The 12,747-nt window shown below is 38.3% G+C and overlaps 2 protein-coding genes across 2 annotated transcripts; one reads left to right on the top strand and one right to left on the bottom strand.

Moving 5' to 3' along the window:
• Positions 1-16: 16 nt before the first annotated feature.
• On the top strand, positions 17-2,411 carry LOC117613402 (zinc finger CCCH domain-containing protein 24-like). The gene is made up of 2 exons (XM_034342010.1): positions 17-1,068; positions 2,086-2,411. Exon 1 carries the CDS (start codon positions 21-23, stop codon positions 579-581), a length of 561 nt encoding a protein of 186 aa, XP_034197901.1. The 5' UTR covers positions 17-20; the 3' UTR covers positions 582-1,068; positions 2,086-2,411.
• A 2,850-nt stretch (positions 2,412-5,261) lies between these two features.
• On the bottom strand, positions 5,262-9,267 carry LOC117613401 (protein ELC-like). Its single transcript, XM_034342009.1, has 3 exons — positions 9,205-9,267; positions 6,627-6,724; positions 5,262-6,224 (listed from the first exon to the last, which is right to left on the bottom strand). The coding sequence occupies exon 3, from the start codon at positions 6,212-6,214 to the stop codon at positions 5,408-5,410; it is 807 nt and encodes a 268-aa protein (XP_034197900.1). The 5' UTR covers positions 6,215-6,224; positions 6,627-6,724; positions 9,205-9,267; the 3' UTR covers positions 5,262-5,407.
• Between the last annotated feature and the right edge of the window lie 3,480 nt (positions 9,268-12,747).

The following is a 12,747-nucleotide window of genomic DNA, read 5'->3' as shown; positions in this document are numbered from 1 at the left end:
GCATGTCAGCCCTAATCACAATGCCCCTCGATACAGTTAAGACAAGGTTGCAAGTTTTGGATGGGGAGAATGTGGAAGACTCTGTGCTGGCAAATAGGGCTGAGGATAGCAATGGGACTAGTGGACGAAGTGCCCGCAAAGTAGTGACTCCCCTGGCTCATATGCCTTATGGTGATCAGTTGGAGCATAAGAAGAACTCTCTTATGCAGATTCTCAAAGGACTTACTAGAAATGCTCGCAAAGTTTGTCCTGATGGTATTCCACTTTCAGAATGGATTCTCAAGTCTAGGGAGATAGGTGGTCTTCCATGCAGTTTAGAGGGTATACTAGCATCCCCAGTTGTAAACGGATATCGTAACAGGTGTGAATTTTCAGTTGGATATTCTCTACAGAGAAAAATAACTGTGGGGTTTATGCTCAGAATTTTAGGGAGGGTGTTACAGCAGTTGAAGAACCTTTTGACTGCCCAATCGTTTCCAGAATTTCTTGCAAATATGCCTCTATCTTTCAGGAGTTTCTGCAACATTCAAGTTTACCAGTTTGGAACAGATTTAAGAATATTGGATTCTGGCGTCAACTGACGGTTCGAGAAGGTAGGAGACCAGGCATGGCCTCTAATGCTGAAAATTTTGAGGCCAATATTGCAGAGGAGCTACTGCCAGTTCGCCATATTGCCTCTAACAGCTTTAGTTATACAGGATCACCGAGGAATATCAAAGGCAGCACCGGCTGATGCTCCATTGCGCTCATTATCCATTTCAAAAGGAGAAGATAGTTCTGAAATGCAGGCCACCGACAATGTTATAGAAGCAAAAAAATTCATGACTATATAAGAAATCTTCGGTTCTGCATATCACAAACAGCATTTTTCCAGGTCAATACCCTTGCTGCAGAGAAGCTATACTCTCTTGCAGGGGATTGGGCTGAGTTGGGTCCTGATACCTTGCTATTTGATGTATGCTGTGGGACTGGAACAATTGGGCTGACTTTAGCACATCATGTTGGCATCAGGGGCCAAACTGTACCCCAGGAGGGACCTTCAAGAGGTCCAGCTAGCTCGGACCAGCTGTGAGTGGACCTTTCTTTTATAAATGATTTTATGCAAATGAATTGCATTATTTGATCTTGAATAAGTATTCTTGCAAGTCTTGGGCATGTTTTATACTGCTAAATACTTTGAGTTATATACATTATTGAGGTTATATTAGCAGCAGACCTTGAGCTTTATATAACAAAATAGCAGTAGCATTACGACTACAGTTAAATTATCAGATTTCAGAGAATTATCAGATAATTATGTTTAGACCACCATGAATTATAGAAAACAGAGTTTGAGTTTTCTATCAGATAAAAGGGCAGCACAGTTATAGATTGATTACAGATTCAGTTACTCATCAGATCTTTCAGAAATATTATTATATTTTTATATTACATTTTCTCAGCAGTTTATATTTTCTTAAACCACTGTGGGTACCCAGTTACAGAAACAGGTTGCCGTCAAATAAGACGATGTCTACGGACATCCAGGTAGCCTTCGGTTTATGTTGCCTTCGGATATGATGATGTCTACGGACATCCAGTTTACTTACAGTTCAGTCAGAGCACTTGACAGTTGCCTCATGAGTTTTGGGGACACCTGGACCGTGAGTGCCAGGATTGCGGATCAGGCTGACTACGGTCTCCTGAATCCTGCCAGGAATTGCGGATCAGGCTGACTACGGTCTCCTGAATCCTGCCAGTTTGCGGCTCGGATACACTTTGTGTCGCCGAGACTTGCCAGGGGAATTGACGGATACCAGGAATTGACGGAATTAAAAGGGTACACCCAAATGGTAACTTTAGAGGAATTTCAATGCAATTCTGCATATATTGATTTCAGTGATTTTACTTGAGTTTCTTAATATCGAGCAGCTTTTACATCCGCGTAAATAGATATAACTGTTTGGACTTATCATAATTCAAGTGCAGTTAAATATTCAGTTTTTATGAATATTATGTTTTTACAGTGGGGTTATTATGTTCATGTACAGTTTTCCAGAACTTTATTTTGGTCCACTCACATTTTCAAATGTTTTACGCCCCCAGGCAGTCGAGTGCACAGGAATCCACCACCAGGCCTACTCCTAGCTCCCACGCTACTTCCAAGATGTAGAATTTATTGTAAATTACTTAAAGTCTTGTAAATAATTAGTAACTGCTCTGATATCTGGTTGGTTTAGATAACCAGAACTGGTGAATATTTAGTTACCCTATTCTGGCAGTTGGTGTGGATTTATTCGTTTGTTTGACAGGTGGAAAAAAATTTGAGTTTAGTCAAAATACAGGAGAGACTCTGCCGAATTAGACCTACAATATGCACCATTATTGAGAAAAATAATAATAATAGTACCTAAATCCAGATTCAAATTCTATTTTGTACTTTTTTTAATTTTTTTTTAATTTTTGGTTGCGAATAATTAATGAAGCCTAAATCCAGATTCAAACCTTGAAAGCTCAACCATGCATGCATCATCTCATGTGCCAATGCCATGCCCATGGGCACACTGTAAGGAAGATAAAACTATAGAGTTATTTAGATTTTAAATAGAATAATATGATTACTTTATAGACTACAAATGAATTAGAGAAATTAAATTATGCAACGGGGAATGATGCTAATTAAAACCCCTTAGTGACGTACTCGGGCCATCGGAATTGAAGTAAAAGTCTAATCATCTCTCTTTGGCCGCAGCAAAATAATGCTGCCAAAAGTTGCAGCTTTAACAACTTTGTTGGCTTTCTCCTCGACTTTAATTCTGTCCTCGTATTTTGTACATCTATTAATCTGATACAAAGGCATACAGGAAATATCTTTTATCACAAATATTTACTGTATATTTATGGGGGATTAATACTTTATTAGAGAAAACAAAAATAATTAACTCCTAACGAAAATCTTACTGTCATGATAGGCGTGCAATAGTTGAATATGGCCATGCCCAAAACCGATTGGTAATGGTGGGAAGTAGCTCAACTCCTTATAAGTCCTTGCTAGGTTTCTCAATTTTCCAATGTGAAACTTTTTATCACATTCTCACAGTAACAAACAGATCCAGCAAATAAATTTGATATGGTTTTGGTGTGCACTTACGTATCGTCTCTGTCTTTTCGTTTTTAAATTTGATCATCTCATCTCTATCCACTAATAAAATAGGAATGCCTTCATCCACATTGAGATCTAAACTTGCATAAAATCTACGCACGTTTTCAAAAATAAGAAGTTCGCATTCCTCTGGATCCATGATAGTAATAGAATAGCAATATGAGCAAAGTTGCCGCCCATCAACCTCTACATATTTTATTTCTGGTTCCTGCATGATGTAGAGAGGCAATTAACCAAGGAAAGAAAATTTCAAGTCCCAAATTATGGTTTGGTTTAGAGATAGGCAATCAGACAAGTTAAACGCCAATATTAATTAAATCCAAACAACAACAAGAAAAATAGAAACATATTAATTGAAAAAGGAAAAAAACATGATTTGTAAGTGAAAATTATGAGGAATAAAATGTGTTTTCACAAACCTTAAATCTATGGCAAGCATAGCACCGCAGAGTCCCATGATCCCATCCTCGGCGCAACCTCTTTGGCCCCAAAATTTATTGAGTAACACGACTCGATTCTTTATGATAAAAAGAAAAGAAAAAAGAGCCGCTTATTAGTTTAGAAGATAACCAAAAATGAAAAGAAAAAAAAAATTACTCACAATGTATCTACAATACAAACTAGCTAAACGCAGGTGTGTTTTTTGGACGAAATATAATTGCATTAACATGATGTGTATGTGTGGTTGATCCAGACGGACTTGATCGACTCAATATTTTGTCTAATCCTAATTAAACAGGAACTGAAATTAGAGAAACCAAAGAATTAAAAGAAGCAATAAAATATTAAATCAGTGTTATAAAAAAAAAAAAACACTGCAAGATAAAAAGTTCTTACAGGGTGGATGAGGACCACAAATATGACATTCTTCGCAATGAATATTGACTTTCTTTCTAATGAATTCCTTGTTCATGACTTTAATTTAGGCAAAGAGACAGGTTGAGTTTGGATGAATGAACTTTGTATTATCAACGATTGAATTGAATAGGTGAACAAGCATGTGTTTTAGAGTGGAGAGCCACCTTTATATAGATGTGGGATACTAGGATTCCTGAAGAGATTGTACTTGTTTCTTTCTGTTTAGGGTTTAGGGTTTAGATGTACAAGAAAGCAAATTTCCCTTTTGAAAAGGTTTTGGAGCAATCGCTTAGGATAACTTGTGGATCTTTATACAACATTTGGCATATCTCCTCTCTCAAATTGTTTAATCCAAAGATACAAACATTGGGCCCTTTTCTTTTTATTACTTTTTAAAATCATTTAATTAAAAACATGAGAAGAAGTTATTCCCTAAAACCAGAAACCCGTGATTTATTTAATTATCATATAGCTTCTATTTATATCGAATTTCAACGTAATCAAATAAAGGAAATTATATACTCTTTACTTCCAGCTTGCAAAGAGCCTGATATGGATTCTGGCATCCCTTTTAAAGCTGATGCACTAATTGCAAATCCCCCAGCATATGGTTTGCTCTCGTTTGGGTAATGGAATCTTCAGTTGTTTTAGAGTTTGGGTTTCTGCATCTTTTCAATGTTTTGTCATTGTTGTCATTCTATAAAGTTTATATATGCATTGTGTATGTTTGTGCTATAATTTGTTAAACAGGAATGATCAAGGCCAGTCTCTGCTATAATTTTTACTCTTCCATGTTAATGATGCTCCGCAAGGTCTCCCCCTTCAACATGTAGTCAAAGGCCTTATTGATCTCGGAGAAACGAACTCGATGAGTTATGAACTTCTCCAACTCCAACTTCTTCAGGTAATTTAAAAAGGGAAATGTTTAGTTGGTTAGAATCGACGACAAAAGAATTGAACACCTGAACTTCTTGAAGTTTTAGAAGAAAACTAATGATGTTATGTTACCTTGCTCATGTTGTTCACCCAAATTTTGGCCCAAACGCATGTGCAACAAGTACAATATGACCAGTTACTGTGACCCAAAACATATGACCAGGTTCTCGATGGATTATAACAAGTACAACAAAAGAAGCAAAACCCTTCCCAATTGGAGAAAAGAAAATTAATATTCTCACCAAGAAGGCCTTGTGACATGGAATGCATTGAAGAGAAAGATTGGTATGAACAATAGCATTCAATTGGAGATGCAGCACGCAAGTCACAATTCTCATGTCACAATTAAACTGCATTTCTGCAAGTCACAATTCTCAGAAATGCAGCACACAAGTGCCAAATTGCAGAAAAACTAATTAGCATTCAATCAAGTGATTTTTGTTGACATATCGAGTATCATTACATAAGAAATCACCACAACAAAGCAAAACCTAAGACTAGAACTGCAAGTGTAAAAGTAGACCATGAACAAGTCGTAATGCTGAATAACATACAAACTATGCACAAAAATGCTAAACGCCTCATCAGAGAATACCACAAGCTCGATGACCGCCTCTCTTGCGCTGCTTGTTGTCTTCCTCCCTCCTGCCTATGCATCACTTGCTCTTGCCTATGCCTCTCTTCCTCTAGCTCTTGCCTCTGCCTTTCTTGCACATGAGGTGGCTGCAGCTGCGGCGGCGATGGTGGCAGTGGTGGTGGCCCTGGCCCTGCCCGTACGGGTGGGTCTCGACTAAAACACTCGCACATGGTGGTTACTAGAACCACAAGAGTTCTTTCTGAGTGCCAATCCAGCATATGTGGTACATTTATGAGGCCTCCCCTTCTAGCATCGACATATGGATGACGTAACTTGATTGCTGTTGCGTTTTGGTCATCCAGAGTCACGCACGCCCTCGGCGGAGATGTTGGATAGCTGTGCGGCACCCATATCTCAACTGGAATTTTATAGACTCTGTTTGTGTAAAATATAGGAATGGTGCCTCTGACTACCAAAACTGCAGGCTCCTCGGGCTGAAACCTACGCCTGGTCAGGCCTAATGAAGGATACTGATCAAGCAATTGTATGACATCACTTAAGATCCTGGGCCTAAGTTGTTCTGGGTATGGGATGCGGCCCTCCAATATTTCCCTAGTTGCATATACAATTAGCTGTTGCTTGAGGGCTTGGTTCGGCTGTGGAAGAAGGGAGCTATAAAAGAAGGTTTCGGGATGATCCATGGCAAAGCAACTGAGAAGTAAGAAATTGAGATGTTAAAAGAAGTCTCATGGCAAATGAAAATCTAGGCAAAATGTTAACATGATCCATAATTCTCTATTTGAGTTTGATAGAGCAGACTAACGAAACACAAACAGAGAGTAGATGTGGGGATTTTATTCTTCAGTAGAATCTTGAAACCCCAACATTGACTGGCTTTGGAATAACTTGCCGCTCGGAAACTAAGTAAACAAAGATAACATCTTTAAAACTTCTTTTCAAAGGGGAGCATAACCCTACACTGTATCAGAGACTGATAGAAAACGTAAAGGCCTAGGGTAGCTTATCGCATCAGTCTAAGTAAAACCACAAACAACATAACAAATCTAAAATGCATAGCTGCACTCGGGAAAGCGAAATGGGGTTTGGGTTTACCTCGAGGAGAACCAGAGAATCAGAGACTCAGAGCGTTCTTCTACTTCGAGCGACTGAAAAGCGTGAAGAAGAATGGCTTCGGCGGTGCAGAAAAACCCCTAATGTTGGAATAAAAGAGCTTATTGTTACAACTGAACGGTTGAGATTAGCTGGATGCATTAAATGCTAAATCACCGGTCATTATTTCAATCCTCTACTTTCACGGCGTTGTTCCATTGATGAGAAGAGCCTTGTTGCATAGGTTTATGAAAACTCAAATGCAAAAATGCATCAATGAAGCAAAACTAACAAGCTAATTAAGGATTCAGCTCGTGTTTTCAGAAAAATAATGATTTCTCTTATTTTATTTTTATGAGCAGGAAGGTAAAAAGTTTGGATCCATGCCCTGGAACTTTGGTCATCGTTAGTTATAAAAATCATGTATATATATATATATATATATATTCGTTAGTAAGTTGCAGTAATTCTTCAAAATGGACTTTCATATATTTTATATTCAACCTTATGACATCTCATTCATAAGCATCATTGTCAAACACCATATCCTCCAAGTGAACACCATAATAATGAATGGTATAAGTCCAATTTTTGTCTGAGGTTTCAGTCCCCCTTAGTCCAATTTGTGGCTGAATGAACAGCACTGACAACATCACCAAATTCTCGTTGGTGCTCAGGGTGTTGCCAGGCTCGTTCTCTAGGAAAAAAACTTACATGAAACGGGGATAGCACTATTTTGCTATCCCCGACCAATAACACAATGACATGTGAAAAAGTTATCCTACATGTCATTACGTTATTAGCCGGGGATAGCAAAAAGTGCTATCCCCATTGCATGAGAGTTTTTCTCGTTCTCTAGATGGATCAATGCCAGAGGGTCGAGTGGTTTGGTGAACTCTCCTGGCGTATCGGCACAACTCATGGTAATTACCAGAAAATGAGCATGATAAAAGAAACTACTCAAAATCTAGATAGCTAGGAATATATACAAGAAAATCCCAACCAAGTTTTAAGTTTCTAAGAGAATGTACAACGTCAGCCTAATACCAACAAAAAAAGAAGAACAGTCAGCTCCTATAAAGAATCACTGAACCACATATACACTTACCAAGACGCACAGCTCTAAATAAATTCCCTACTGGAGCTTCTGATCTCTATAGCGTTACCAACAGAGAAATACTGAATCTTTACTTGACTTAAATAGAAATCACAATGCAACCACTCTAATAGAAATCACAAATGCTCCAAAATGTGAGATAAATAATGCAGCAAATCGACAGCAGTACAGAACTTGATTAAATATATAACGACTACTTATCAGGCCCACAGATCTCCAATGAGGCTAAGACCTGCAGTTATACCACAAGCCAGAAGTGATGCCATGTTCACAACATCATAATCCAATCCAATCCAATCCAATCATTGTGTTATTCAGCCACAGATAGAGGCAATAATATTAGAAAGAGCATGTTGAATACATGCCTCAGACCACATTAATTTTCGAAATAAATTTCAAAAACCATGAAAAGAGCTGCTGAGAAAATGTCCCAAAAGATACTTCCATAAACCCCATTTACCCCAAAGCAGGATACATACATGCATACAAGTATGATCAGATCATGAAAGAAGATTAGCTCACATCACCACCTAAATATCTTACACTGATTCTAATGCCGTTCAGATATTCTACAGGTGCTTACACCCATCCAGCCCTTTTGATATACAAAAACAATGTCAAAATTGCACAAGTTACCAAAAAAACTAAACCAGAAACCCAAATAAGAATCAAATAGACAGCAATCCAAAGCCATCTCCAAACCTAAAATCCAAAGGAAATTAAGCATAATTAAACAGAAATTGAGCATTGCACCAAGTAGGGATCAATATGGTCAAAATAACAATCTTTACCTGATCAAGATCAATTGTCTAAACTCACATATAAACCCCCAAATCCCATCCAAACCCTAGCCATAACTCTACCACTATTCCGATTCAGATCATCAACAGATTAAGAAAAACAAAAAAGGCATTAAATTTCAGGTTTAAAAAAAAAAATACCCAAGAATCTATTAACAACCCAATTCAACAAGAACCAAACTCGATCAAATTCACAACAATAATCAGATCAACATGAACAATACTTAAAATTGAACCCAATCAAAGAAGGCGAGGATTTACAAGAGCAAGAGAAGTGATTGAATTCGTCCTTGAATTTGGTGTGGGGTGAGACAGATTGCGTGAAGGATTGGCTATGTGAGATTTTTATAATAGAAACGTGATATTTGGCTGAACTTGCACATAAAAGGATCCACAAAGGATACAGGTATGTATAATTATGACTTTCCAGCCTCCATATGAGGGAAAAGAAAGCCCCCACTGGATCTCCCCAATTTCATGATCAGGGAAACTGTTGGCATTGAAATGCTCTATACTACTCTATATGGTTTTGATAAAATTTTCAGTTCTTTCAAGGCATTTCAAGGTCTGTGAAATTGTGTCAAGACTAAAAAACAAAATGCTTTCCTATGAAGTGCATTTATGTCAACCCTTGAATACAAAACTTGGTTTAAATCCAATTTACCTTACATATAGGTCGTTGAGGATCCCTCAAGTTGACTAGCAGATTGTTGCACTTCAAATCAAGAAATATTCTTTAAATGCAAGTATTCCATGCCGAAAGCTGCATCCATTGCAATTATAAGCTTTCTATGACGGTCAAGCGATCTGCATAATGAATCCCCATGTTCAAAGATATGCAGAAAAAACTGTAAGAAACAAATACAACAAAGAAATGATAGCAAAATTACCTATCTGTCTTAAGTAGCGCATGCCTAAGTGACCCACTGACCATGAATTCAGTAACAGTTGCCAACGTACCACCAGCTCCATCAGGTACTACCCCATAGAATGCAACCACATTTGGTTGATGAAGATTTGAAAGGATCTGCGCCTCTCTCCAGAAGTCTTTTGTCTGGTACAGCCAAATTGAACCATCAACTTCACATGTCCGCTATCAACTTCCTCCTGATGCATCTGCTTAACTTGTCAACACAAACATCGTTTTCAACCTATTTACACAACCCTTTCGCCGATACAAAATCAGACGTATCAGATGCACCTCAGAGTCCATCCTCCTTAACCCCAGAATACCAGTAAGATCCTGATACCCCAGCTGATAATTCTGATTATAATTTAATCCAACCTTATTTTCACAATTCTCAATCATATCAGTCACAGCAGGACCTCTTCTCGCTGCAAAACGATCCTGAAGAAACTCCATGGAAAATTCCTCCCCTGTCTGTACAGAGACATGATTGTGTACATTCTTAACCATGTTTGGAACAACTAAGGTTGCTTTTTTCTGGATCCATTGACCTGATGGTCCAGGCACCTCATTGGTCATGGTATCAAAAAAAATGCTCGAACCTGCTTAGCTGCATAAAAATGGTGACTCAGCTACCTGAGCTGCTATACCCCCTATCCTCAAATTGGCAAATTAAGAACAGGCATACAAGTCACTCCTCATACCAGCAAGCCTCTCAACTCCAATACTTCTTTTCCAGTCATTAAGAAACTATCTTTTTTAATCAAATAACTTTCTTGGAAAATCACAATCAAATTCATAAACCCTGTACATCTTCCTCCGGTTACTGATGCAGAATTTCTCTATGATCCTATCACCAAAACTACCGAAGTCGGCCGATTATTACAGAAAAATAATCCCTCTATCTATAATTGTTTGTTCAATTTCAGCCTATTTAATCACAAAAATGAAATGAATTATCATCTACAGAATGGACTAGTAGAAGATGAGACCAGCAAACAAGAACAATTTCTCTAAGAACTCATCATTTAAAGCCATACCATATCGTCCAAACTACCATTAACATTTTCAAAGCATAGCTAAACAGATCATACAGCATAAAATTAAAAACCACAAAAATCAATAGCGAATTTCAAGTGGGCATGCTCAAAACTGAGATGGGAACGGATCAAATTTGAAAGGGAAACAGAATTGCAGAACAAAATTCAAAATTTTCAAGTACCTGATGACTCTAACAATATTTCATAACATCTCATTCTTATTCTACGTGCACCTATTTTAAAATCAGTAATGCTATTTAGACATATCAATGTGTCATGCTATGACAGGATCCGAATTAAATTCCGCTTTGGAATTCGAGTCGAACCATGTGCGTGTCCGACACTTGGCAAATGTCGGGCACAAAAGACCTATTTGCCCTTTTTCTTAAAGTTTGACTTTGACTTCTACCGAAATTTCGGCAGAGTCTCCCATATATTTCGTTCAATCCCAAAACTTACACCTGTCAAAACGAGCATAATCGTCCAAACGACCAACAGCCAGCACTTCAATAAACATGCCACAAGTTCCATTCTCACTCTAGGGCAATATATCAGAGCAATTTTGATAGCTTACGGATCACATAATTGTTTTACATACCAACACTTTTTAATCAGAGGGCACGGAAATCACGATGGCCCGATGGTGGATGTCTTGTGCACGCTACAGCCTGAGGGCGCAAAACAGTTGAAAGTGTGAGTGGACCAAAAATAAAGGTTCATAAAATATCTAAGAATATATTAACCCCCGGTATAAAAATAAAGAAATAAATCTAAACACGTATTCTGCATTTAAAGCATACTAAACTCAAGGCATTATATGTAAATCATATTCGAACTCGATACTTCTCGCATAAAAACAATGAAATCAAATACAATTGAGTAAAACTGAATATCTAAACTATCTTGGAAACATATGAAAATCAACGCAGTTACATATTTATAGAAATATATGCAATCGCTTTCAAGAGCAATAAAACTTGCATGAAAGCATTGAAATCCAATTTGTATAAAAGTACTGAAATCAAACCGGCAATAAAGCAATGTACTCAAAACTTGAATTAAAGCACTGCAATTAATCAAAACTACCACTCGGATGTACCCCTATAATTCCGTCAATTCCCCTGGCAGGTCTCGGCGACACACAGTCTATTCGAGCCTCAAATCCTGGCAGGATACAGGGGACTATAGTCAGCCTGATCCGCTGGCAGGTCTCGGTGACACAAAGTCAACTCGAGCCGCTCTGGCAGGATTCAGGGGACCGTAGTCAACTTGATCCGCAATCCTGGCAGGTCTCAGGGACACGAAGTCAGCCGAGCCGCAAATTCTGGCAGGTCTCGGGACACCAAGTCTGCCGAGCCGCAAATCCTGGCACTTACGGTCCGAGCGTCCCCGAAACTCGTGAGGCAATGTCAAGTGCACTGACAGAACTGTAAATAGACTGGATGTCCGTAGACATCGGTCCATTTGAGGGTAATCACCAAAAACGGGTACATGGTGGTCTTAAAATAACTATTTTTAGAAAAATCTGATCAATAACTGAAGTCTAAAATTATGCTGCTATTTCCTCTGGTAAAATTCTCAAACTCTACTTTTTATCGCTTTTTAGCATGCTCAACTAAGCAGCATAGGAATAAAAATACTTTACAGCATAAATCATACTCGGAAAACATTCCATAAAACTTATTCAAGATCAAATATGAAATTTATTCAGATAAACTTATTTATAAAAACTCATTTTATAAACTCATTTATATAAAATCATTTATGAAAGAAAGTCCACTCACTCCTGGTCCGAGCTCGCTAGACATCCTGACGGTCTCTCCTGTGGACCTGTCTAGTCCCGGGTGCCTGGGTAAACTATCATGAATGTTTAATTAATAAAACTGCTCGGTATAAGATGTTTAAGTAAAACCCTGACCCCGACTCTAAAAGTGCGTGCATTAACTTTAAGGTCATTTTTCTGCCCACTTAGGCATTTTAGATGTTTAACATCGTCTGAAAAGACTGGAGACTTTACTAAGCGATAAACTTCCACCTTGGTCGATACGGAACCCCGTGGGGTCCACGACCTCCAATGGCCAATCTGAGAGTTCCTCTAAGTTCCTCACGTTTAAGGAACCATATCCTGTAAGTTTGGTCTGAAACTGACGATCGGATTGACCACGATCGTGAAATTATACAGTTTCCAAACCCTAACCCTAGGCTTCGCGATTTCGGAGTATCCGGGACTCCGATTCACAATCCGTCAAATCCTACACGG

This window comes from Prunus dulcis, unplaced genomic scaffold (assembly GCF_902201215.1).
Source record: "Prunus dulcis unplaced genomic scaffold, ALMONDv2, whole genome shotgun sequence".
In the NCBI taxonomy this organism is placed as follows: Eukaryota; Viridiplantae; Streptophyta; class Magnoliopsida; order Rosales; family Rosaceae; genus Prunus; species Prunus dulcis.
This window is presented reverse-complemented; position numbering and strand designations above follow the sequence as displayed.